The sequence below is a fragment of the Daucus carota genome, chromosome 5 (assembly GCF_001625215.2).
Source record: "Daucus carota subsp. sativus chromosome 5, DH1 v3.0, whole genome shotgun sequence".
Classification (NCBI taxonomy): Eukaryota; Viridiplantae; Streptophyta; class Magnoliopsida; order Apiales; family Apiaceae; genus Daucus; species Daucus carota.
The window spans coordinates 36980735-37008672 of NC_030385.2; the positions used below are offsets into that span (position 1 = coordinate 36980735).

General features: G+C 33.3%; 4 protein-coding genes across 7 annotated transcripts; 1 reads left to right on the plus strand and 3 right to left on the minus strand.

Annotated features, from left to right (window-relative positions):
• The first annotated feature begins 2188 nt into the window (after positions 1 to 2188).
• LOC108222005 (uncharacterized) lies at positions 2189 to 3895 on the plus strand. The gene is made up of 4 exons (XM_017395880.2): positions 2189 to 2332; positions 2425 to 2625; positions 3024 to 3224; positions 3607 to 3895. The coding sequence occupies exons 1-4, from the start codon at positions 2324 to 2326 to the stop codon at positions 3658 to 3660; spliced, it is 465 nt and encodes a 154-aa protein (XP_017251369.1). The 5' UTR covers positions 2189 to 2323; the 3' UTR covers positions 3661 to 3895.
• A 2416-nt stretch (positions 3896 to 6311) lies between these two features.
• LOC108220402 (AUGMIN subunit 3) lies at positions 6312 to 19377 on the minus strand. 4 transcript variants are annotated; one of them, XM_017394158.2, is made up of 18 exons: positions 19063 to 19370; positions 18399 to 18435; positions 17698 to 17801; positions 15104 to 15299; positions 14311 to 14377; positions 12861 to 12964; positions 11958 to 12042; positions 11326 to 11383; positions 10534 to 10665; positions 9967 to 10036; positions 9425 to 9482; positions 9273 to 9328; positions 8884 to 9036; positions 8505 to 8616; positions 8248 to 8389; positions 7965 to 8040; positions 7027 to 7122; positions 6312 to 6616 (listed from the first exon to the last, which is right to left on the minus strand). In XM_017394158.2, exons 1-18 carry the CDS (start codon positions 19236 to 19238, stop codon positions 6485 to 6487), a joined length of 1854 nt encoding a protein of 617 aa, XP_017249647.1. In that variant the 5' UTR covers positions 19239 to 19370; the 3' UTR covers positions 6312 to 6484. The 4 variants fall into 4 exon arrangements, 3 of the variants coding, with proteins under 3 accessions (XP_017249647.1, XP_017249648.1, XP_017249649.1); XM_017394159.2 differs by having other exon boundaries at positions 11326 to 11380; positions 19063 to 19369; XM_017394160.2 differs by having other exon boundaries at positions 18353 to 18435; positions 19063 to 19232.
• A 328-nt stretch (positions 19378 to 19705) lies between these two features.
• LOC108220528 (uncharacterized) lies at positions 19706 to 23740 on the minus strand. Its single transcript, XM_017394324.2, has 5 exons — positions 23366 to 23740; positions 22237 to 22397; positions 21989 to 22016; positions 21138 to 21240; positions 19706 to 20195 (listed from the first exon to the last, which is right to left on the minus strand). The coding sequence occupies exons 1-5, from the start codon at positions 23666 to 23668 to the stop codon at positions 20083 to 20085; spliced, it is 708 nt and encodes a 235-aa protein (XP_017249813.1). The 5' UTR covers positions 23669 to 23740; the 3' UTR covers positions 19706 to 20082.
• A 1008-nt stretch (positions 23741 to 24748) lies between these two features.
• Positions 24749 to 26523, minus strand: LOC108220743 (uncharacterized). The gene is made up of 2 exons (XM_017394592.2): positions 26284 to 26523; positions 24749 to 25212 (listed from the first exon to the last, which is right to left on the minus strand). The coding sequence occupies exons 1-2, from the start codon at positions 26407 to 26409 to the stop codon at positions 24898 to 24900; spliced, it is 441 nt and encodes a 146-aa protein (XP_017250081.1). The 5' UTR covers positions 26410 to 26523; the 3' UTR covers positions 24749 to 24897.
• Between the last annotated feature and the right edge of the window lie 1415 nt (positions 26524 to 27938).

Consider the following 27938-nt stretch of genomic DNA (forward strand, 5'->3'; position numbering starts at 1 on the left):
TACCCATAGTCAAATCTTGTGTACGAAGACTATGAGTCTACGTAAATCTCTGTATGTCATGGAAAGGAGTAGCTAGCTACTGAGACAGGTGGTTGGGTTGGGGGGACAAACTCCGTTGAGTTGAATTGCTTCAATCTCTTGCTTGCCAAATGCCATGTAGATCAATATTCTACTCCATCATCTTCCTTTATCTACATGAATCTGCACCCCTCCACCTGCCCTCGCACATGCATGATCTTTCTTAAGTTGTTCCGGTTCTCGACAAACGTATGTCTCTCAGCAGTTTCGGTTTTCGACAAACGTACGTTATTGTTACTAATAAGTGAAATATGATTGAACACAACACAACTGTTTGACATCTGCTACAGTCACGTTTTCATATGATTTCTCCACCACAAAAATAATTACAATAATGCAGTAAATTATGATAAAATTATGTATCCATGAGTTGAAACTTGAAACCCAACATTCTACTGCAGCAAAAAAAACCAAATTATTTATGGAGCTGGACCAAATTTGTGTTGGCCAGATCCAATGCCAGAACTATTGCAGGGAGTAAATAGAGTGAGTAGTTGTGTTAGCAGCAGCACAAAGCACCAGGTCCTGATGTAGGGTTAAAAAGCCAAATTTACCTTTCCAACTTTTCCCCATCACATTTAAATATAAACAATGGCAGTGTACAAACGGGAAGGTAAGTGCAGAAACAGCAGAGGTAAAAAAGAGAAAAATAAAGGAGATTCTGATTAATTTAACATTGGAATATACAAAGACAGAGGAGGGTCAGAGACAAACAAGGAAAAGGGGTATAGATAAATAGAGCCCCTGATAAAAGTCATAAAGAAATCCCCCAAATAAAGTAAAAGTCATTCTTCTCCTCTCTGTTTGCTTCTGTAAAGCCTTGGATATACGGCTCCTCCCTTCTTATTTCTGCCTGCATGCAGGTGAATCAATTCATATGCATGTACAAGTCCATAACTCTAGTCCACAACCACATTTGATTTGGTAAGTTACACTCATACATGAATATCGTGAGAAGTAAAAGCAATCAGTCAAACAATCCGGGATATTACCTGATCAATGTTTTATGATTTGGTAAATTCTTTTGACAAATACTTGATGATGTTTGATTGATTTCATTAACATTTTATAGATCATAATTCATCCCAATTTAAAATTAATTTACTTGTCACGTTATTTATGAAAAAATATTTGAACAAGATTTGAAGCAGGTAGCATTACTTAAATTAAAAATGTTATAATTTAGAATATAATCAAGTTGAAATATTGGTTAAAGTTCGGATTAGAGCAACTCCAATGCACCCATTCCTTAACTATATTTGATCTACATGGACATGATTTGAGGATTGAGAACAAAAAGAGCTCCTCCAACGCAACTCCCTATCCCCTATTAATTTTAGGTGAGAGAAAGTTCAAACCCTTATTTGAGGGATAAAAAAGCAACACCCTATATGCTCCATGTCATCACCAGCTCATATCTTCTCTTATTTTTATGTTATTTATTAGTGCAATCTTTCTCTCTTCTTGAGTTGTATATATAGATTTAAAATATAGGGAATCAAATATATAGATTTAAAATATAGGGAATCAAATAGGGAACACATTGGAGCAAAATAGCTTTTTGATCCCCAATATTTTAGATATCCATTAATATATAATATTTTAGGGGTTGAAAATAGGGAATTGCATTGGGCTTGCTCTTATACTTGATTTCAAGATAAACCAAATCGAACCCTTTTAATCTGTTTACAAATTTAAAATTTATAAAATATGTACGTTTATTTTTTTACATTTCAATTACAAGAAATTTGCATCTTGCAAACAAATCTCAAGATTGGTTAGGCTAAGAATGAAGTTTTATTAATCACAATAACAATTTTTTGTAATTTATTGGTGTCATGACTTTACACAGCACCAGGCAAATTAAGATTCACTGTATATTCAACTTTAAAAAAACTGTTCTGAAATAATGAGCCTCTTTGGAATTTGCATCTTTTAATTTTTAAGATTCTTAGGCTTTTTCTTTAACCCTACACCTCCTTTAAATTCCTTTTAAACCCCACCAATAAAAAGAGATTAACAAAGAATTAAAGCCACTCTATTTATCCACAATAAACCAACAAAAAATAAATAAAAAATAAAACCCTCCAACTCCGCCATGCAATGCAATTCCCTTATAAAAAGGCACCCACGCCCATAAACAAGCAAAAGAAGAAAGCAAGAAAAGAAAGTCTACAACTACAACACTCCCCAGCCCCCATAAATCACTCTCCAAGAACACACTTCTCAGTTCTCATACTCAAACATGGATCTTGTAAGTTTCTTTTTCCTTGTATTTACATATATCTTATTTTTTAATAAATTTTGTTGTAGTTAGTGTAGATTTTGATTGAGAAAAAATTGCAGGAATTCAAGAAAAGCCATGTTCCAGCATTTGGGAGCTGGGATTGCAATGATGATCTTCCGTTCACACAGTGCTTTGAGTCTGCAAGACAAGCTGGGCTCCTGCGGTACAGCTACTCTCAAGATCGTGATCTCTATGTCACTGGTGACTTGTACCAAAATGATGTGGTCACTCCGGCCATGATTGTTGTTCCCCGCCGCAGGGTAAGTCTTCCAAACTCTTAATTCATTTCCGCAAAGTTACCGGTTCTTCTAAAACCTCGCAATACTTAAAAGTGTGAATTATCAAGAAAGTCACTTTCTTGTTTTGCAATTTTAGACTCTTTTATCGATTAGTCATGTCCAGTTTGCAAGTAAACTAAAATTCATATAGCATGTGAGTATTGTCATATTTTTCAAGAAACGGCTGAAAATGCTTTTTGTTTAAGAGCCAATAAGTTGCACCTCCAAATTTTTGGTATGCCCATTTTTCGACTGGTTGCATGTGGGTACTTGTCAAGAAGAGTGAATCATGGATCTTCTTGATAAATGCCATTTTTTTTGCTTTCAAAATTTTGGTTAAACTATCTTGACATAATGTTAAAAAATAACATGGGGAACAGGCAAAAGGAGGCTACCCACATGTGAAAGAAGGCAAAAAGGAAGGGTGGGTGGTTTGTGAGTGTGAATATGAGTATGAGCATGATGTGAAAGAGCCACCAAGCCCTGTGCCTAATGCTCCTCCACCAAGAAAGGCACCCAAGGCTGTGGATGAAGATCTCTACAAAATCTCTCCAGACCTTCTCTATGCCAGTTCCAAAAGGGTATGTCTACATTCTCATCTCCACTCTTCTCATCAACTCTTTGCTTTCAAAGATGAAATCTTTAAAATATTTATTTTAGTTATTTAGAAAAGAGTGAGGCTTCAGCAATAATTATATATAGTTGGTCACTGTTATCCATGTATTATTTCTTTTGTTTATGTAAATTGAGTGTTTTGAGGTCATAACTAAACAAAATTCAGACTTTTGAGGCTTACATTTCACTGATTTCTTCAAGATTTTCCTTGGAGCATAGTGTAGCAAAACCCAGAAAAGCTGTTTTTTAAATTGAGCAAAGTAGACTTTTTGTCACTTGTGTCATAAATAACAAAAACCAACATGTTGATAATTCCCTAATTATTAAATTATAATTGTTTGTTTGCAGAAGAGGGGATTTGGGTTGTTCTCTTGCTGCTTGAGGCCATCCTGTGACTTGTGACTTGTGAGAAACCAGTGAGAACTCACAAGACTTGCTGAGATGCATTATATGCCAACATGGAGAAGAATGATGACAGAGCTGATATATAATATAATATATTATATTAGTAGTACATATATGCAGTGGAAAATGTTGGTCTACTTTTGTGTGGCTACCTAGTAGTGAACTGTTTGACATCAAAACATAATCTTGTAGTGGTATTTTTTTATTTAGTGAAATATTATTATTGTTATCATGTCAATCTTTTGGTAGGGTTTTTGAAATTTTTATTTCTATTAATTTATTTATCTTGATTCAGATGGTACTACTCCCTCCATCCCATTTTAAGTGTCCTGTTTGGCTTTTGAATGTTCAAACTGACCAAATTTTGACTGAGATTTACACATATAATATAAATTTTAAAAATATAAAAAATTATGTCATTATAAAGTACATATAATATATTGTAAAATGTAATTATTAGTTTTTTAAAATAATAATAAATTTGTTCTTAAAGTCAAAACAGGACACTTAAAATAGGATGGAGGGAGTATTATTGTGTAAATTTCCAAAGCAGAGTGGGATCAGTTGTGTTGGGAATTGAGAATTGAGATCCACAAATGGAGCAGTGTAGTTGCAAAAGTCTCATCAAAGAAGAGGCCCAGTTTTTCTTATGTTATAATCATGGCAGATGTGAAGGTTAATCAAAATAATATAAATTAATTGAGAATTATATAAAATTAAAGAAAATAATAATAGCAGCCCCACCCACGGGTAGAAAACGCGATAAAGCAGCAGGCAGCCTCCTCCATTTTTATTAATTTTCTTCTATAAAGTTGTTTCCACTAATTATGATGCATAGAGCACGATGATGATAAAGAAATAGAGCATGGAGCTTTTATAAATTTATGTTTTCTTTATAAATACTTAATTATAATGTGTAGTTTTCACGAAAAGGCTAGGGGGACAAGGATGACTATAAAATTACAGCAGAAAAGGTGGTGGAAAAAGAAAAATAAAAGAAAGAAAAGGAAGGAAGAGTGGAATTTGAGGTGAGTTGGGTCAATGTAGCTTGCTGCGCATGCATTTCTTTCAGAATCCAACTGCTCTCCCCTTCAATATGAGAGCTTGCTTCATTTTGTAGCCACATCAGATTACTTTAAATTTCATATACTCAGACTTTACATTTCAAGAATTTGTGGAACCAAGTTTTGAGCTTCAAAATTTAGCTTAGCTTATTCACTCCTTCCTCAAGCCACCATATCCTATAGAGATACTACTGTCTAATAGTAGTAACTTGGTTTGGGAAATATAGAGATTGCTTTGGTAAAGATTGTATAGCAGAGCCTGAGACATCTTTAATTTTTCCATTAATCACATCCAGAAAGAGTAAAAGATAAGAGAACGATAGAAAGCAGAAGACAACAAAATTCAAAAGTTTTTCCAGCAATGGCAGTCATCATTTTAGATTTTAGAATACTCCATTCTCCCTTTAACTTTTTTGCATGTAGCATTTCAATCAACAAAGCTTACATGTATGCCTGTCAACAAATGGTCAGACTCGTATATACAGTTTTACATTAACTTGTGTCCTGAGCAGTGAGCAATCTACATCTTGCATTCAGATGCATTACACTGTAGAGTGTAGGATAAATTTGCAGAGTTAATTTATTATGATAATCCAGCTTTCTATGAAATTATTTGTAGAGAACTGGTACTAGTAAACAACAAGAGAAATCAGGTGCTTGTGGGTACGAGTGTGAGTGTGCTAGCAGTTTTCTAGATTAGTTAAGATGCGTGAAAGCTGGTCTAGACACCGTATTATAAAAAAAAAAATCAAAAAAATCGGGTGCTTGGTCAATTTCGATTTTCTGATACCAGACGCTGTTATCGGATCCGATACTGTTCATGTTACTTTAACTTTCTTTCCTCTGCAAGTCTCAACCGCATATTAACATTCTACAGGCTTTATGCATGCATGTTGACGTCTCCTTTATTGTGGGTAGTTGATGCATAGGCCATGGTTGTGTATTCTCAAGAAATACTACTGGTGCTGCATGGGAAAGGCACGAAACAGCATCTAACTGGTGTTCTTTATTTTCAGTACCAGATGACAGTAATTACAGTATGTTGGATACAATTAAACAGACTGGAAAATACTCTAGGAATTATAGCACCTACATTTTAACTCGAAAGGTGTAATGAAAATTTAATCTAAGAAGGCCCTTGTAGTCTGCTCAAAAGATACCAGAGAAATGGGGTAGATTTACAGCTCCAACTAATGTACAAATCCTAATCTGCATAATATGTGATCAGGCAAGGGACGGTTAAGCCGGGAAGGAACCCCTTGGTTCCGCCGTATGGTGGACATCTAAGATATTTCGACGAAAGAGGCTTAGACATGTAATAACTATAAGTCCTGTGTTCTTAAAATCTAAAATGGGCATTGCTCACATACACACATCTTTGTGTCTAATTAAGACAGCAGTGCCTTTCTGCGTGTTCATACAATATGAGTGTTGAATGTGCCACATTCTGGAGTTCATGCATTTTCAAGACTCGGGCAATCTAAAGACGATAAAAGCCTGTTGAATAAACTACACATATTAAGCATGACAACAAAAGGGGGAATTGTAGATATATCTGTACACTTCTCCCTTACATGCTTCATATAGACAAGAGATTGGACTTTCCATTTCTGTAAGATATTTTAAACTGTATTTTACACTAACAACAGAATAATTTCATTCCTTTGCTGTTTATATACTGAATAAGTGCAAGATCCAAGTTTTATTCTTTTTCGACCCTAGAAAAACCTGCACTTAAAAACTAATGGAGTGGATAATTAAGATCCTTGCAATGCTCTGACTCGTGCAGTAAGATCTCGTACTTGGTCCCTCAGACGGTCAGGATTGCAGAAGAAATCAACAAAAACCTGCCTCTGAAGTGCTATTTCTTGAGAATGATGCTTCACAATCTAGATATATAGAACATAGAAAACATGTAAAAACAAATGAACATTCAATAACAAAAGTAATAAGACTACCATCTTCACTACCACAGGCTCAAAGGAAACAGTAATAGTTTAGTGTGATTTGTTTTAAATTCTAAACAGATGACAATATGCTATAGATTCCATCAATCTTATTTAGTGGTCACAGCATCATTGATGCATTTAGGTTGCCAGACATAACTACATTCACCCTAATCTGCTTACGATATATAAAATTATACTAAGCCAGATAAAAAAAATCACATTGTCAATACTTTATCAGGTTATATAACATGAGACATGGAGTAACATAATTAACATTCTATACTGTCAATATACCAACACCAGAATAATTAATATGAAAGGTTGAATACTGAAATCACTATGATTTGTACCTCATTCTTTTTGCGATGCTCAAATGACACTGTCTCTATTGCAGCAGCTAGTTCCGCGTTTGCCTTTTCCATCTCATCCATCTCCTTCATTAGTATCTAAATAAAAATCATTGTTACAGGATCAGTGATTAGATAGTGCTATTCTGGAAATCCTTAGCATTGGAGGTTGAGGATTCATGACTCCCCCAAGGCATGGGGCTATGCATAATTTTAAAAAACCCAAAACGGGGAGAAAACTCAAAATTTTCAGCAAAGATGGCTTGATACTAATGAAGAGAAGAATATAGCTGCCTACCACTGTATAAATAGTTCATGTTTGGTTCAACATAAGTTTAACTGTTGTTTAACAAATGATATTGAACTCGAGTTATATTATTATATATGAACACTCATTACAAAAAAAAATCAATTATTCATAAAAAATGTCACAAATATGTTTTCTAATAGTGTAGTAATCATTTTTAAATTATTTACATAAATAGCAATTGAAATAAATAAGGTTCAAAAGGTTTGTATTGGAACTCCCCCCCACACAGTGCGCGCGCGCACACACACACACACACACATCTTATAACTTTTAGTAACAAGAGATTGAGAATTAAAGCTTCGCGGGAGGCACGGACGTATGCATATTTAAACTTTAATAATTGCCCACACCAAAGAAATATATGCTATTTTAAAAACCCATAACGGGGAGAAAGTTTAAATTTTTCAGCAAAGATGACATTGATACTAATGAAGAGGAGACTATGGCTGCCATAGTATGAAACTAGATTGATAAAAAAAAGAAAGAAAAATAAAGAAGTAAACAGATGCAGAAACTAAGAAAAGCCAAAAGATATAAAATATGTATAAACAAGAGAACAATGTTTATCAAAAGGAATACTTACAGTACATTATGTACAGGGATGAACTACTGGAATAACAAAGGAATTTACCCGAGGCGATAAATTTGGTTGCGCAGTTGTTGACGATGCAAACAGTAATTGCTGCAAACTTTGAATAAGGGTGCATCTACAAATTCAACCAAAGAAAAATGAAAATTTTACATAAGATAGCAGCATAAATTCAGTCAGAACAGTCTTGGCGAAGATAACAATTACAATTGTGGGCAACTGAAAGAAAATATCTACTGAAATCATACATCTATAAAAGATGGTTCATCCTGGTCTGCGGAAGAGAAACTCTAGCAAAAATGTCCTGCTCAAAAGGATGACTTACAGCTCATTTATACATCTATTTCTGTCTTCAGGAAGAGCTTGTTCTAGGTCAGACTGCAAAATCATCTGGTCTGAATGAAGGCCAGAGATCTGTTGAGCAATGCCGGGAGCCGATACATATGTTGATAGATTTGCTTGCGTATCTGAGGATACAGTGACTTGTAAAAATTAGTTGTTTTTTTTTTTTGATAATTGTAAAAATTAGTTTTAATAAACCAAAGAAGCATATGTACTAGCTCAAGTACAAATGGTCATTACTTGAATGCATACTGAGAAGATCTCTCACAGAATGCAAAAACGTATCTCGATCATCCACAGCCCCTTGTTCTTGTACATCAGAGGCTGCTTGAATTAATGCCATGCAACGATCCTGTATGATTCTTGTTGGCATGTATAAAGGAAAGAAAAAATGCAGAAGCCATCTTCCTACTATTAAATAACTTAAGAAATTTAAATTTCAATTTGTGGTGAAAGAGAATCTATCAGTTCCTGTCTAACAAGACAATGGCTTGGTAAATGAAATAATAGTTTAATAACAAAACAGTAAAAATGGACAAGGAAAAAAGCACTGTAATATTGGAGTAAGGAAGAGGCAGCATTATTTCTATTTGGTAAAAGTTATTAAGTATTTCTTTACCACTCTGCCTGCTGTTGCTGATAGATATCCTTGCATCTCCAACTCAATAACTTTAAGGAGTGAATACGCCTCAAGCATGTTCTTCTTCTCCATCTGACATGCTATCTTTAGAAACTGATGTCTGGCAAGCTGATTAATTAGATGCCCGATGAACTGCACAGTTACATTAAGAAATTAGATGCAATGACCTAAAAGAGCCAAAGAGGGTAGATTGTTTGCACGCAGTTAACTTATAGGGACAAACTTTTGCTCATCATTGCACTTAATATACAACATATATTATATGCATATTACATTCGCTATTGAGCATTTAGCTTAATGTCAGTTCTGAACTGAAATTTTTTCGGATTCTGTCAGCGTATATGTACCAATATGGGAGCAATACATACCACTTTTTGCCAATAAATGTAGTGTTCCTGGCGCATGACCTTCAAATCGTAATCCCCTGAATGCTCAAAAAGTGAAATGATATTACCATTGACTATTATACATGTCATGGTCATCTACTTTAAAGTTTAAACCATAAGAAACAATTTTCTACCTTGCAGAATATATGTATCTTGCAGCTGAGCTAGTTCCCAACAAAGATCAGGGATTGTCTGGGAAAAGGAAGTATCAGAGACTATTAGATTAAGCAAACTGATATGGAGCACAAACTATGACCAAAACAAGAAAGATGCAACTTAAAAGACCTATCACAGTGCTGAAACATACTCCCTCCGACCAATTTATATTGTGCATGGCCAAAAAATCATGTTCAATTCCATTACATTAAATGAACTAATGGCTACTATAAATACTAGCTTATAGCCCTACGATGCACGGGTGACTTATAATATTTGTTCTTTAATTGTATATATGTTTTAACATCAAAATTTTGTTTCAAAGATACGTTTATGTTAGAATAATATGCATCTTTTAATTAAAATAGGTCTTAAATGATAAATAGACTGTTTAGGTTGATATATCTTTAGTGGGCATGTTAAATAAGTTTTTAATAATTAATCCCATCAAAATATCAATAAATAAATAGGCCCGAGAGATATGGAGGGAGTAAAGTCATCACTAGCTGCAGGTACGAACCTCGGACAACAACTTCTCTTCTTTATGATAAAGGTTTGTAAGTTCTCCGGACAATTCTACATGCCTTCTCCTACAAAGTAGAAAGAATAAATAAGACTTCAATATTATATAGCTCTCCTACAAAGTAGAAAGAACAAATAAGAACTCAATATTATATAGCTCAGACATGGTAGAGAGTTGCATGCATTTGCCTTTTTTTTTTTGCGAATTGATACGCACGCACACCCGGGTGTCGAACTCCTGACCTCCCGCGAGGGGGTAAAAGAGCTCAACCACCGCACCAACACCTTGTTGGCTCATTTGCCTTAACTTAGAGGTCACTGTCTTCTAAAATACTATATGAGGTATTCAAATCATTGATGATGGTAACATAATAATAGTATCGTGACACCAATGTATTTAAGATACACCAATCTCCTATACTTTCCAACAGTCAGCGTGACATGCCTTCATGTATATGCTTTACACATAGAATGCCATCTTCAGCATACACATACAGCAGTATTAGTAAACAATCAATTAATAAATGCTTAGAAAAGTAATCATAATAGAAAGAATATTGGATACCTAAGAGAATGTATATCATGATGAACGTGGGCCTCATCCGATGTTACTTGAGCTTTAAGAGCCAACAGGATAGCTTGCTGCTTGGCATTATAAACTTGAGCTTCCACCCATTGTCTTTCACTCGTTCCAAAACTGTTATATAGATAATTAAAAAAAGCCAATAACAAATCAAACCACAAATAAGAATATTCAGTAACATGTGCCATCCATAGGCAACTTCAGTGAAACCAAGAAGTTCTCCAGCAGTTCTTTAACCTAAGCTTATATGACCGAGTCCCCTTATATTTCAATAACAATTTTATTTTCTGAACGGGATGGAGCCATAAATGAAACATGTGTAGAAACAAGAGGTGGAACCATGGAAGAGATGGATGTAAGAGAGAAGACAATAGGTGTAAATTTTTAATGCTAAGATAATTGAAGGAAATGTAGGAAGAAGGCATGACAATTAATTTCTAACATGGCGGGATTTGAGCTTTACTTTACATATGTAGGTGGAATGGAATGGAAGCTGGTTCCATAACATGAGCGCAAACAAAAGATGTTTCTTTAGCAAGGAATTCTACCAATGCGCATCCCAAGTTCTAGAAACAACCATGTAACACATATAAGCTTATCTACCTTTGTATTATAATAAGGTATCCAGCTGAATAATGATATTGTGTCATTTTCTTGAAAGAACATACTTTATAATATTCCCAGTCAGTAGCAAAGAAATTTGTTGGATGTCGACATAATATGGATGTTAATGACTATAAGATGAAGTCCATTATAGATGAAAATTTCACGTACATGGACCGAAGCCTTTGCAATTCAGATACACGCTGATGATGTGATTTTTCCTTATCTGCTGCATCAATTAGCACAATAATGCAAGTCACATAGTTATTCTCATTCAATATACATATATAAACTTAATAGCTCGTTTTGAATTTCGAACCTCCATTTTAAAATAGATATTTAAGACTGGGGTCAATAGGTCACTGTCGCAAGGGTTGCTAGGCTCCTGACCCGAATGAATATTTCAAGAACAGATTTTGAACCTAAGACACTATGTAATGAAAAAACTAGCTACAAGGCAGAACTGCAAGTCTGTGGGGTCAATAGCTCCCAGTCATAAAGGTTGCTACTCCCCTGACCAGAATGAATTTGGGAGAATAATTTTTTTCATCAAGTAATTTGGGAGAATATTGCGTAAATTATTATTCAAACTACGGCACCGAAATAACGAAAAACAGAGTAGCTATCGGAAACTGCTGCATTCTATTACAGGAAATTCATCTTCTCAGCAAAAGTTCGCATAAAAATGAAACGTGTTTGTCATCCCATATTTAAATTGCTTTATATTTATAAAAACTGATAGAAACATGAAGTAGCTATAGAAGAGTACAAGAAATATATTATGGCATTGCCAGAAAAGATACCTTGTATTAAAGTATCTGATATGTCATCAAGACTCACCCAAGAACATTCAGATTTACCCTCTTCCGCCACTAACCGAAAAGGGCCCTGAATCATATTGGACCAAACTCAGAAATACATGCACAGAAACACACATAGACACTCACACACATATACATATATAGAAAACTACTACTGATTGCAAGGAAAATACATGTAAGCTTGGGTATAAAGAAAGTAATTTAACAAGTGCACATGCATATAATTACATGAAAGCAGTAGCTCACTGTAGGAGGCTTCATGCTAAGTAATATGTGAGTTGTGTTCAACGAGTTTTAAGAATTCAAAAGTTTATTTTGCCTTTACTAAACGCAGAAACGTCACAAAACTGAAAGAAGTCCAAAGTCAAACACAACTTAGAACTCGGAAGGCTGGAACTATCACCCATGAGACCTTTTAAATTCAAATACAAACTACACATGCACACTTCTGGGTGGGCGGAGAATGCCAAAAGAAGAATAGAACTTTCTTTCAAATAAGAGAGAGTTTATGAAAAAGGAAGACCGAAGAAAAGTTGTCCTCTAATTCTCCAAGGACTTACAAGTGAGAAGTAAAAAAAAAAAATTGAAACACCAAATAGCTCGATGGTGGATTAATCATTAGAAGAGTTTGAGTTATTGACAGCAAAGAACTTGCCATTTTTCAGTACAGAAAGTTGCATCTCGTTCCTGAGAAACTTCAAGTGTCACAATTAACATTCACAACTTCAATTTCTTAATAAATGAAAAATGAGGAAGCAAAGGTTATTGTTGAGCAAATATGCAAATCCTACACCACTTACCTTTTAAAAACTAAGAAGTTCAGACATGATTGCACAACAATCAACGTTTTCAGTAGAAGAAAACAAGGGTACAGCAGCCATTTACCGTGTCTAGTTTCTTAGAAAACCACTCATTCAGATCTCCCATATATGATGCATCCACAAGCAAGTACGGATGAAAGTCAGAATAAGATAAGTATACACCATTTTCTGCACAAAAGATGCAAACACCTATTATACGGACACAATTATAGCATAACTAAAAAACCCAATTCAAGTTAAAAAATGAATCAGAAAAATTCTTAAAGGAGTTTATTTATAAAGCTTTGGATCTACTATTCCATGTCCAGAACAACCAATCCCACATATGACATCTGGCTTCGGGCCCAATTGATTATGGAAGCAAGTTACTTATGACTTACTAATGCTTCTTTAACACTTTATTTTTTGTATTAATCTTAATGGGATCCAAGTGCCTACTTCAACTATATTTTTGTTCATGTACAGACTACAGGTAGTCTTTAATGTATACTGAAGCCTATAACTAGGCAGTTAGCATTAGCAATTAGCCCTTCAATTAACAATAGTTATAACATTAACATGTATTGCTGCATAAATTTTAAAGTTTATACTGAATTTGATATTCAACAACCATGCTTCACCAAAGTTCATTATAAAGCAATCTTCCTCCTGAAATTGAGATTCCATTCGGATGCATCAGTTTGAATCTTCAGAAAATAAAATGTAGTACGTTATGTTATTTTTATCCTAAGACTTGAACAGTCACCCGCCACTGATTTAATTTGTGATACACAATACGTTTTACCCGAAAATACTGTCAATGTGACTCAATGGTTGTATATGGAACAGAGCTTCTGAATAGAAAACATATAATGTAATAATTTATGTGTTATAAAAAGCGGGAATCAGACTTAGTCGGTGAAGGCACCATCCAGATTAATAAAATAATAAGGGATTAATCAGAACGATCAAATTAATCAGAATCAATTTGATATTATTTTTTATAAATTATATGATATAGTATAGATTTTAGTATTATAGAACTAAAATATCAAAGGCTTATATACCCCAAAAAAAGTATCCCTTATAGTTATATATATGGCAAATATCACTAACAAAATAGTGTTAATCTAGAAAAACTATATATCATGCATAGTTATATTATATCTGTTACTTGATGGTCAATTCTTCATTCTAAAACACTAAACCTTTTGTAACTTTCGTTTTTCTAAGAATTTTTTTTAATGCTCTTTTTTTTTTAATATTTTTAAATGTTTTTTTATAATTGACCGATTTATACCAGTTTGTCCAGTTTTTTTCATTTGACCCGATTAACGCTTAATCGAGAAGGAACCCATCCAAACAACGATTAATCGCCGATTTAGAACACTGAATTGGTAATTCATATCACTCGCAGAAAGTCAGACGATATATGTTGAGTATCTACACCTATTAAAAGTTCAAATACATCATACTTTCTTAAGGAATATGTACGAAACTAAAAGCATATCTAGACTAATGAAGGAATTATATACCTTCTCCTGAATGATAGTGAGTCAACTCTTCAGCTGTGGAAGCAATACTTTCAAGGACTGCATTCATCTGTCGAAATGCATTATAAATGTTGGTATTTTGTTCCCTCCGTCCTAATCATCTTGTTCTCAATTCTTATTTCGCTTGTCCCAAAACCATTGTCCACATTTAATAAATATGGTAAGTTAAGTATTAATTATGTTGATATGTTTGAAAAATAACACAATTTTTTTGGTAACTACCAGCTTATTTAATTTGAGTGAATAAAGGAAAGGAGATGAAATAGTAAATAGTAATGAGATATTAGTAAAGATTTGTGGAAACTGGGAATGATACAGAAAATAGGGATACGAAGTTATCAATATATAAAGGGGTAAAATAAATTCAAAGAATGCATGCAATAGATCACCTGAGCAACATAATTTTATTTTATTTTTGATGTATTGTATATGATTGCAGTTTTTAAATTAACAAGATATGTTACCTTCCAAACTATGGTATTACGAATTGCATATTACATCATTCAATGAATAGATCATGCAAGTGAAGTTTGCGCATTTCTATCAGTGGCAACGTGAAGTTTTGTGTAGTATCACCATCAGTTTTTGCCTAACATAATATAGCTAAGAAGCAGAGATAGTCCTCATATATGATATATAGTCCTCATATATGATATATTAAACCTCTGATGTCCCTTTACCAGTTTGAAGAACAGCAATAGTAGAGGTACATGTAGCACAAAAGTTATAAATAAGATGACTTACAATTACAGAGTATATTCTAGCAACATGCTACCTCTAAATTTCTTGCTGAAAGGCTATCATCAATGCTAGTTAGTTGTCCATTCACAGTGGATGTAGCTGCAACCCGTGATCTTCTTCCTTGTATAATAGCTGAGGTCTGCCCAGTGAGCATATCATAATGAGACTGCAGATGCTTCAGTTGTCTCTGCAATCCCAATGCTTCAGCTTTGAGTGCAGATGTAGCATCCCTGAACCGTGCATATATTATTAATAATCACATCGGTTGTGTCTGATTATGACTTAGATGCATTATCTATACATAAAGAGAAATGCTGAACATTTTTGTATAATATAAGCCTAATTTAGATTCTTAGACACGGTAAAGGGATTGGATATGCCAGACAGAATGCTATGTTATGAAATGCTTAGTAAGAACTGCATAGAGTTAAGAAGTTTTTTTTAACTGAGTGGTCAACTCTTTTAAAAAGGTAAATCAAAACGAAAGGATAAGTGTATATAAGCGAATCTCGTAAAAGTCGAAACCCTTTTTCATTGGAATGCAGTAGTACCAATAATTGGTAATTACTTATTTTCTTAATAATTTTTAATTTGAAATATACTATGGTACTATAGTTATTGCATCCATCTAAACTTAATATTTATATTTACCCTATAAGTTCATATCCATTAGGATTTTACTACTACACTAATCTAAGCTCTTTACAATAGCTAAAAACATTACAAATTTAACAGAAATTATGTATATATTAAATATTAATATATTATAGTATTTATTCATTTCAAAAGCTCTTTTCACCGGCACACTAGTACCAAATTTTAATTATCACTTATGTTTTTGCTAGATTTGATTTTAAACTATTGTATGTTATTATAATTGTTTCATTCATCTAAATTATTTTGTATATTTTCCCACTATAGTATAGATTCATTACAATTCTACTAGTGTACTAGTACACTAATCTATTTTCTTTTATAATAGTAAAAAACATTACAATTTAAACAGAAATTGTATATATTTATATATTATATTCCCTCTGTCCAACAAAAACGGGCGTTCTTAAAATTTGAAAGTCAAACTAAGCGAACTTTGATCAATAATTAATAATTATTGCTAGACACAAAAATTATAAAAAAATTGTTATCTAAATATCCTTTATTCTGATGACCTGCATTAGGAATAAATATCGAAATGGTCGCTATAGGGAGACCAGTTATCCCTTTGTTCATCAATCTCAACGGTGTGTCAATTCAATTACATAAGTTGATATTAATATCACTCTAGCAAGTTTAAAGTTCAAAAAATTAGTACAATTGCACCTAAAATTTTAAAATCTACTCCCTCTGTCCTAGCAAGTTCTTTACGTTACTTTTTGGCAAGCATTTTGAGGCTCCTATAAAGTATAGTTCCATAATATTTTTTATTTTATTTTTTCCTTGAATAAAAGTTTGACGTTTAAACTTTTATTCAAAAAAATAATAATTAAAAAAAGTTATGGAACTATACTTTATAGAAGCCTCAAAATGCGTGCAAACAGTGAACGTAAACTATCTGTTGAGACGGAGGGAGTAGGAAAATAATAAATAGTCAAACAAATTTTTGTCAGTTTTGATATTTTTTGAGATTAAATCAAACAAAATTAGCTATAAAATTAAAAACATTTAGTAAATAATTTTGTTTTGAATCTGAATATATTATTTTAAATACTAGATTTCACAATTTTCATTGTTTGTGGTAGGCTAATAGCATACTAAAAAGATATGGAAAACTCATAAGGACTACCACTTCTTAAACACATATTTGAGCGGGGTTAAGTATCAAGCTGGTCACTGAAGTGACCATATATCATTTTCTTCATTGATCTTTTAGAGGTATCATTTGGATCACTAAAGTCGTATAAAATATCAAATGGATACCTCTAAATATGTGTCGAGAAAGTAAATATTTTTTTTGTTAAGATATACACATTTTTATTCAACGCTACTATAGTCAAATGAAAAGTGATGAATTTTAGTATTTTAGATAATATATCTAGATTTTTAAAAAATATTTATTATTTATTTTAAATTTTACAATTATTTAATCTTATTTAAATAAAAGCATATTGTAGATATGTTTTTAAAAATCTAGATATATTATCTAAAATACTAGAATTCACCACTTTTCATTTGGTTATAGTAGCATTGAAGAAAAATGTGTATAACTTAACAAAAAAAATATTTACCTTCTCGACACATATTTAGAGGTATCGATTTGATATTTTATACGACTTTAGTGATCAAAATGATACCTCTAAAACAATCAATGAAAGAAGTGATATATGGCATTCACCTCAGTGACCAACTTGATACTTAACCCTATTTGAGCGTACATGCTTGACTATTAGTTAAGATCGATATACAAAGTGATATCCAGTCCACACTTTGGTGACCAGTTTAATATTTAACTCACCTGCATTATTAGTGTTAACTGTTAAGTTCAGATTAATGGTCGTGGGCGAGACAGAACACAAAACATAATTAGCCATTGGATTAGTTCAATTACTTAAGAATCGATTTCACCTCCCAAGCATATAATAATATAATGGACAAGCATAAAAACACAAGTTGTCAAGATTGACGAATTACCTTATGTCTTTCACACCTTCCTCAGTTCCGAACACCGCCTCCTGATTGTCTCTCCTTGTTGAAAATGCTGAAATGCTTTCATAAGCAAAGTCCAAGTCTTCGCCCTGTTACTTGAATACGTCCAAGAATAAGTAAATATCTCCACAAAGTGTAATTAAAAGGAAAGAGGATATAAATGGCCAAATTAAAGAAAGGAATAAATGTTTTGAACAAAGAAACTGGATATGCAATTGAATTTTATTATTAGATGCAACCTAAAATAATGGATTCCAATTTCCACCAACAAAATGAATCAAGAATTTGAAAAATTGAATACAGAAAAAAACCTGATTCTTTGGACAACTAAAACCTTGTTCTATATGCTTTCATTACATGTTAAAGAATAATATATATGTTCTATTATATTAAATGCGAACTAAAGATAATATGTTAATACGTTGGTCACTACTAAGTGCCACATGGGCTTTATATACAGTGCATTAGTAATTTGTATATAATATGGGCTTTAAACAAATGCATGGACATTTTAATATTTATTATAATTTCTTTCAGATATGTTGGCTTCGGAGGTTAAAATAAAAGTTATAAAGGTATTTCTAAGAAAACAAGAAAGATGCAAAAAGTGTAATTCCCTCTCCCCCACAAAAATGCTCACAATTTGCTTTATGTATTTGCGTGTGAAAGCCGCATGTAAATAATACCTCCAACAGTTGTCCCTGTTGTAAAAATTGCTCATATCTGGAAAGCAAAGAAGAGAAAGCTATTAACAAGGAGATGAACAGAATTTGCTTAATTAAAATGTCAAAGAGAAAGAAAGGGACATGCATTGCAGACTAAAACAAAGTAATGATATGCTAAGGAATAAAATATAGCACTTAATATGCTTCAATGGTTGATTTTTGTATTTGACTGCAAAGGGTACTCAACATGTAAGAGCTCTAGGTATACAGAATCTTTTACATTTAAGTGTATTAGTCTACACAAACACATCCAGTGATGAGATTAACGAACAAATTACAATAAATACTAAGTGCATTTCATACATGTATCGACATCATATACATTTAGGAAGAAAAACATTCATCGAAAATGCTACCCCTCTATGGCTATAACTAATGAGAATTCAGTAATCTATTTAGTTTCCGATAACATTCTCCTTATCCATCGTGGTGCTTGTCTATAATACATAGCAATTTTACAACTTACGCTACAATTCTCCAAAATTAAACAACCAAAACTAAATTAAAAAAACACAAAATCATAACAGAAGAATGCATTATATGATCAACAAATTAATTAACATATAATCGAAAAAATAGAAACACGGAATAGAGTTTTCGAGAGTTAGGGGATAGGAAAATTAACTGATTAAGCTCGGAAGGGGAAAGAACATTGGAAGGACGGAGGGTAGAACAGAGCCAATTCAGAATGGGGCGAGATTCTTCGTACTGGAATGGCCATTCCAAACTATCAGGGTCCACTGCGCTTTCTTCGTAACCCAATTCGGTCAATAATTCACACAATTCCGCTCCACTCATCATCAAAGATCAATCCCCTTCACAAGTGGGGTTGGTTTGCCGCTCCTCGATTTTCAATTTATGGGTATCGTTGGATTTTACTCCGGGTAAAACAACTACTAGTCGTTACTCGTTAGTACTGCAGAGCCCTCTAATATATTACAGGTTTTTTTCTTAAATCTAAAATTAATAATTTATACTCAGTTATATTTGATCTATTCTCGTACTTCTAACAAAAATTTTATGATAGTTGGAACATTTTTTTATCTTAAAACTAATTTTTTTTTACGGATTAATGTTTTTGAGAATTTTTCTTTGAGAAAATAGTTATTCACATCGAGTCTGCCTGCCAAAATGTAGTTCTGTTGCAATTTTCTTTTAGTTAATTACAATTACACGCAAAATATTAAACAGCATTGACAAAAAATTGCTAAACAGACATTTTCTAATTTTGAATATATTTTTAATGTGGGTTTGCTGCTCTGCTTGACTTCACAAAGGAAAATTCAAAATCTCATGCATATGATGGGATTTTTTTCTGTACATTGTTTAGCAACTCGCATCTAAAAGAGATAAATAAGGATACAGCAAATTACACAACCATATATTCTGATAATAGGTCTAAATTGTGTTCACAGAATGTCTAGCCAGTACAACTTCAAAGTCACTGAGACTCGGTCATCTCCTCTGTTTGAGGATGAGAACTTGAACGAGGCAAGCTGCTAATAGGCCTGAACCAGTTAAGACTTTGATGGCCTTAATATACCATCACCTTCTCAGTAGAACTCTTGCTACAACTCTCTTCAAGATCAAGGCGAGCATCTAAATGTATATTCAGGAAGGTTTTTCTTGGTAAACTGAGGTACACTCAGTCACTGCTGTCAGGCTCCGAGAAGTATCTTTGTGCATCTAATGGCTGATTTCTTGATGGTGTATCATCTCTTACGAAACCACCTCCTCCATAATTCATAGGTGCAAAGGCTGCACAATAGAGTAAACGACCAAGATTAAACAACTCAACAAAGTGGACTGTTGATAATAAGGACATTCAAATTGGGTTAATTATCAAGTTGGTCACTGAAGTGGGCTCAATATATCAAGTTGGTCACTGAACTCAAAACGGTATCAAGATGGTCACTAAAGTCACCATAAATATCAAACAAGTACCTTGAAATATGAGTTCAAACAGTAAAAATATTATTTATGAAGTTTTACACATTATTTTTAAATGTTACCACAACCAACTAAAAAGTTATGACTTCTAATAATTAAAATAATATATTTATATTTTATCAAGTTTATTTATTATTTCTATTTTATTATATAGTTATTTTTTTGTTTTAATTAAAAATAAATGATAAATAAAATTGATAAAATCTAAATATATTATCATAAATATTAGAAGTCATAACCTTTTACTTGGTTTTGGTAACATTCAAAAATAATGTGTAAAACTTTATAAATAATATTTTTACTGCTTAAACTTATATTTCAAGGTACCTGTTTGATATTTATGGCCACTTCAGTGACCATCTTGACACCGTTTTGAGTTCAGTGACCAATTTGATACATCAAGCCCACTTCAGTGACCAATTAGATAATTAACCCCATTCAAATTTAACTAATTCCATATACGCCAAATGTCAGAACACTCATGTTCAATTTTCAACAATGTCAAAATTTACTTATAATGCCTAGGCAACTGGAGTCTAAAGCAAAATTCTGATACATAACAACTTAATCAACTATGACCATGCTTTGCTGTGAAAAATCTATTCCTGTTGGCAAAATCCAAAACTTTAGGCTTCAGCCTCAACATTCTTCTAGCATTTTGATTGCCAAAGACATCAGAACATAACAATATAAGATTATTAAGGTGTATATAAAACATTTTAACTATATATATAAGGTAAATGTACCAACCCTTTTCCCTCATTCTTCTCTCTCTATCAAATTCAAACTTATCTCTGATTTGGCTAGCCTTTTGCCACACATCATCTTGCCTATTCCTCTCAAATGTTTGATTCTGCATCACAAAAATCAACAGCAAACGTATTCATCATATCATCTGTGTATTAATATCTTAGACTGTATAGAATGCAGATAAAAACAATAACACGTTTATCTAGTACCACTCATTGGTTTACAAAAGACAGATTTAGACAAGATGAGAGAACATGGAAAAACAAAAAAGTCACAAAGCATAGACGGAGTATATAAGAACCTCAGTGCATAAGTCCATTTCTCTTCCATTAAGTACCTTTACAATGACCCAATTCTATTGCACAGGACAAACTATAATATTAGCAAACATTCCCCACCCGCTATAAGATAACATTATAACAAAGATTTACATTCTCATTTCCCAGACAGCTGAATAACATTTTACTGTAATGATTAGCCAAAATCTGCAATCCTTCTATCCTTATCAAGTTTTGATATACATTGCCATGTCAGTTTAAAACAATTAAGTGATTTATAAAAGCATATATTAACACATCGTAGGTACAAATTAAGTAAACTCTTACACAAGCCCTATTAACAAGAACTCAAGAAGTGCATTGAACATAAATGACAGTAAACCCTGGATTACAAAATTAGGTTTGCCAAGGTTACATTGCGTTATCTTGTCAGTCGGAAAACATGGTCTGATTAAGCATATCAGACAGAAACAAATAAGTTATGGCCAGAGGCAAGAATATTATAAAGCACCAGCTAAAACCCATTTTTTAAAAGATTGATAAATATAAAACAATATGAGTATCCGAAGCTACCTTCATTTCAGCATGTGGCGCTCTATTCCTGAAAGCACATAAAAGAAAGCAAAACTTTCAATACATAGTTGCAATAAACACAAAGAACATGCATTAAAACAGATTTTGATTTTACTAGCTAAAGTAAACCAATCATTGACTTGCAAACTATAATCTTCTAGACAAATTCTGATAATTGCTAACAATAATATGCTGTAAATTTAGTTCAGAAGAAAAAAAGTACTGGGTTATTCTCAAAAGAGAGGAACCTGTATGGTGAAAAATCCTGATCGTCATCTTCAGCAGAATCGTATTTGGCATGATCCTGACCAAGTTTCTTAGAATAACCTTCGTCCCAGTACAACCTCTCCCAATTCTCTCTAAGCTCCTGATACAGTTCCATGTACCTTCTGCACCATGGCTCATGCTCCTATGGAAAAACAAATTCATAACAATACACACTCATCGTCAAAAAGACCAAAACAAACTTTCACATAAAACACAAAGCCAAAACTCAAACCGGAAACACTTCAATTAAAAAATCATGAGTAAACTTCAGAGTTGTGGCCAAAGTTTACACCAATTCTCAAAAAGTTGGTCAGGGTTCCAAATTCTCAGAAAGATGGCCAAACTGTGGCTCCACTTTTTAGAAGTGTGGCTCCCGTTAGTGACATTTAACGGTAGTCACACTTTTCGAAAGCGGAGCCAAAATTTGGCCACCTTTCTGAGAATTTGGAACTCATTTTTACCCCTCTGCCCGTTACTCCCATTAATGACATTTACAGGAGCCACACTTTTAAAAAGCGGAGGCAAAATTGGGCCACCTTTCTGAGAATTTGGAACTCTGACCAACTTTTTGAAAATTGGTGTAAACTTTGGCCACAACTTTGAAGTTTACTCAAAAATCATTTAACAATGGCCAGACAAATTCAGCTTCAGCCTATTCTTCAAAAACTAGTTAACCTAAAAACTTACAATCTCATAATTAGTTAATCGAATTTTCTATGGTGTGCCCATAGACACACAATAATCACGGACTCTCTTGAGAATATTAACTTTTGATTGGTGAATGGATATTAAATGTCGATGGCCCCCCTGCATTCACACCAATTCCACCAATCAAATTAAACCATTTTCATGAGAGTTGGTGCTTAACATGTGCCCATGGGCACACACTAGAAAAACCGTTAATTGATTACCTAAAAGCAAGACGTAAATAAACATTCAGTTGTAAACAAAACACAATGTAATTTCGACAGAGTAATCAAACACAGAAACACATCATTTAACACTACTTCTAACATCATTTGTGTTATGTGCATATATGCATTGAGATTATTAACTTATCGAGTACTAATTAATCAAAATCCGAAATAATAAACCCTAGAGAGAACGAACCGATTCTTTTAGAACGAGACGAGTGCGGCGCATAAACTGTTCACGGAGCTGCTTACGACGCTTATTAGGAATATTATCTCTAGGAATCACGAATCTCTCTCGCGGCGGCACGTTCTCTCCGATTTCGTGCATTTCGCCGTCGATTACCCACCATTCCGACTTATCTTCGGTCTTTTTCATCGTCGCCACCGCGTGCTTCGGCCGACGTCGCGAAGGAGGTGATGGTGATGAACCGGCGGCGGTTCGGAAGTGACGAGCGGTTTGGAAGAGAGACTTGTGGAGGCGGTTCGCCATGGAAAGCATTGCAGAGTTGAGTGAAAAATTTACGGTTGGAAATTGGGGGCGGTAATGTATAATTAATTAAAATTTTGATGTTAATTTTTAATTTTTAATACGATAAATAGATTGCAAAATGGGGAAAAATAGATAAATTGTTCTTTTGTCTGGGGGAGTGTGGAATTCAGATATGTATTATTTTCAGTTATATATATATATAAAAACATTTGTCCAGACAAGACTGAAAAACAAATAAAAGTATTTGAGCTGGAGAAGTGATGAGATATTTGTTTATCGATTTGCATAAAATTTTAATCGAGCTTTTATGATAGTATATACTATGTACTTAATAATCTTGATATGACAGAGTCTTTTAAAAAGAAAAAGAATATCAGGCATTTTAATAATAGATTCAATTTTTGTGACAAAAAAAATATTAGATTCAATTTTAATTGCTTTGATTAATGATGAATTGCTTTGATTTTCCCTGTACACCTTCAGAGCACCAGTGAGACAGATGGTAACCTGTTGTATGCATTTTTTCCGTGAGCTTGCCGGACACCCAGGGACGTTTAGTTCACGACTAACGAGCCGGTTAATGAGAAATGGAACCTCAAACTCATACTCATGTGTTAGTATTTGAATTAATAATTTTGTTATCTTATTCTCACCTACCATCCAGACGCTCTTTTATTCTGTCTGTTTTGTACTTGAGAAAAAAACAACTGGGTGGAATACTCGAATGAGGCCCTGGCAAAAGCGAAGGAGTAAGGACGTGGATCACACAAAAAAGAATATAAATGCTTCGACAAGAAGATAATATGCCCCCAGTATATGACCTGGGTTCATAAACACCGACACAAGTTGGCTTGAGCTTGAGCATCCCCATCACAATAAAGCAGTCATGTTGCATGTTCGGATGCTCCCTCCATGTTTCTTTTTTAATGCTGATGTTTTTAACTCGCTGTTCCCCTTTAAACTATTTCCCACATTCCGCCAGATTATTTTATGAGATTCACATTGCTGCAACTTTATATGAATAATTCCTAGCGACGTTCGGTCATATTTTGGATGAGAACAACGTGAAATTTCAGAACAACAATCACATGCAACAACAAAAACCCTTCGCAAGACCAACATATTTCAAGACCTCAAAAGAAAAGTGAAATAAATCACAAGTTCTAATACTTTAACATCTTGCAAACAAATTAATGCACTCTGATAATAATTCTTAGAGGCTATAACTACTTAAAAGTTCAAGCACTGTGTTGAACAGATGAAGAGTTGTCAGGACAAGCATCTTCATCTTTATTTTTGCTGGTGTTAGCGTCATTTTTACCGTTCTGGTCGGAGAGCTTAATGGGGTATTTAATGGCATTGAGCTTCACCTTTCGAAGAGCAGCTTGCCCAAGATCAATCCCGCAGATATCAGATAACCTGACTAGATATAGCAATACATCTGAAAGTTCTTCACCAAGATGTTCCTTCTCCCTTTCTTCCCAACCCGGTAGTCCTCTCGGAACCTCCCCTTTCCACTGAAATATCTCAGACAACTCTCCCACTTCCCCTATCTGCATTATAAAAAAACGTCCATATAAAATTAATAACAGTTCAACAAAATTCTAAAAGCCTAAATTTTGGTTATCCGCGGGCTATGGCCTCACAGCTTGAATATTCCTCTTCTGGGGTTTGCTCTAGCGATATCATCCTCTGTTATAAAGTTCGGTTCGGGTCCAGAACTTAAGACTGCTGCAACATACTTACCCCAGTTATTAAGCGCGCTTAATATATCAGCAAGTATGTCAGCGCAATTGGCTGTCAGAAAATTAACATGTTAAAAAAAAAAAAAAAAAACCAATACAGGGGCCTTTGGGTCTCCTTTTGAGGATAAACGTGGTGTAGAAGTTGACAGAAAAGCAAAAACAAGACGGTAGGTAGAAGTTTTGTGAAAACAGTTGTATGACAATGACAAAACATAGTTCTCTTTTTCCATACAGTAAAGTTTGACAATTGATCTACAAATTTAGGAATAACAGAGAAGATCATTCATAACTTCACCGTATCACATTGGAGAAATCTTTTTTTTACCCTAACTTGAGCCTAAATCCAAAATGTTTGACTATAATGGTTGACTATCATATTCATGTAAAAGTTTAGCCAAGTGTTTTGATATCTACTTCGACGGTTGTCTATTTGTTTTGCTAAGTAGATAGAGTGTTGGAGGGCTAGAAATGCCATCTAGACGGCATGTTTGCCATCGGAGATGCTCTGAGACGCACAAATCTAAAATTTACACTAAATTTTATACAAGACACGCAAAAGAAAAACTATTCCTATTAAATATTGACTTTATTTTACGAGTTGAGGCGAGGATTCAAGCTAACTTACTGCCCTAATTCCTCCCCTGCTAATAAGTACCCTGGTTCCTACATAATTCATAACCATCTGCATCATTTAATTTAACAGTGTCATAAAAATCAAAACTTGATGAATTTGATCAAAGAAAGTACCCGATCTTGTAAGCACAGAGGGGTTGTCACATATTTGATTAATTCCGATCCAGACACGAGGCTAAAGCATACTATAAAATTATGCATCTAAAAAACAATGAAAATTAGATGAGCAGAAAGATGCAAGATTACCATAGCTAACAGAAGGTTTCTTGGACTGTGATATGGTTCCCAGTCTCTCTCCTTGGCAAAGTCAGCCATTTTCTTCTTGAGGAGATCAAGTGTCACACTTCCTTCACCTTCTGCAACTTCACTCATATTATCCACAACTGTAAGAAATTGCAGAGAGACTCAGAGCAGAGCAGAAAACAATAAATGTCTCTTTTCTTCTACTTTGTGTTATGACTTGCGTGCTCGTCGTATTGTGGATTTGTGGTAGTATTTAACATTCGATAAGAATGATGTATTCTAGTATGGAAATTGACACGTGTCGGTCGACAACGAGGATTCCCCGTAATCTGGGAGAACTGGAATTTGATAGGGAGGCTGTTCTCGTCACATGTGATGCTTATTCGATTTGATTAGTACTATTGTGATTTGGAAGTGATTTAGGGAATATATTTTATTTTATTTTATTTATGATTTTTTTGCACTTAAAAAATATCGTTAGAAAGCCCTGGTTATGGTTAGATTAGATTTATATATTTTAGTTGACTAGGAAGAAAAAGAAAGTTGTGTTCATTTGACTATCTTTATCTTTATTCTTTAGGCAATGCTAGAGATTCCAAAAAAAATTCTCAAAAATCTTTACCAAATGATGTGGCAAACAAGTGGCTAGTTATGATTGGGTGATTGATGAATCTACAGGGGGTCTCATTATTATGGGAGTGAATTCAGTCAATCAGATTTGGACACATCATTTGGGAAAATTATTTGGGACAATTTTTTGGGGTCTCTAGCATTTTCCTTATTCTTTAGTCTCTGATAATATTGTTTAGCAATTTGCTAATTTTTAATGTAATAAAGTAATAATATTCTATATTGAGTGATGATGATTAACGATCAAAAAAGCAATCCGCAAAAGAAGAAGCCAATCACAATTAGTTAAATAATACTTTGCAGATAATTTGTTTCTGGAATCGTGTGATTGTAAATGATGTATTTTGATTGAATTTTTAATTTTGGAAAAAAAAATCAAATACTTAGAAGAATAAACTCACCGAGATAGAAAATCTATTATATATATAATACAACAACCTTGAGTAATTTTATTCAAAGTGACTATACTACCCCTTGCTCAAAATACATATTTTTTTTTATATAAAGGTCATTATTGACTTTTAACACTAATGTATTTATTAGACATTAATATCTAACCATTAATATACATTAAATTACTTCACATTTAAAACTCCAATATATATACTCCTTCCGTCCCAACAGGTTCTTTACGTTACTTTTTGGCACGCATTTTAAGACTCTTATAAAGTATACTTACATCATATATATATTTTTGAAAAAAATCCTGAAAAAAGTTTTAACGTTTAAACTTTTATTCAAAAAAAAAATTAAAAAAAACATTATTGAACTATACTTTATAAGAGCCTCAAAATGCGTGCAAACAGTCCTAGTGGGACGGAGGGCGTATGTATTATATATTTGTATTTATGTTTTAATAATAATTACTTCATATTTAAAACTCCAATATATATATATGTATTATATATTTATATTTATGTTTTAATAATAAATAAATAATTTTGTAAATTCTAATATTCGACCTGATTTTCAACCAATTAATCCAATTTTTGTCCAATTAGCCATCGATTTTAACTGAATTTTGTCAA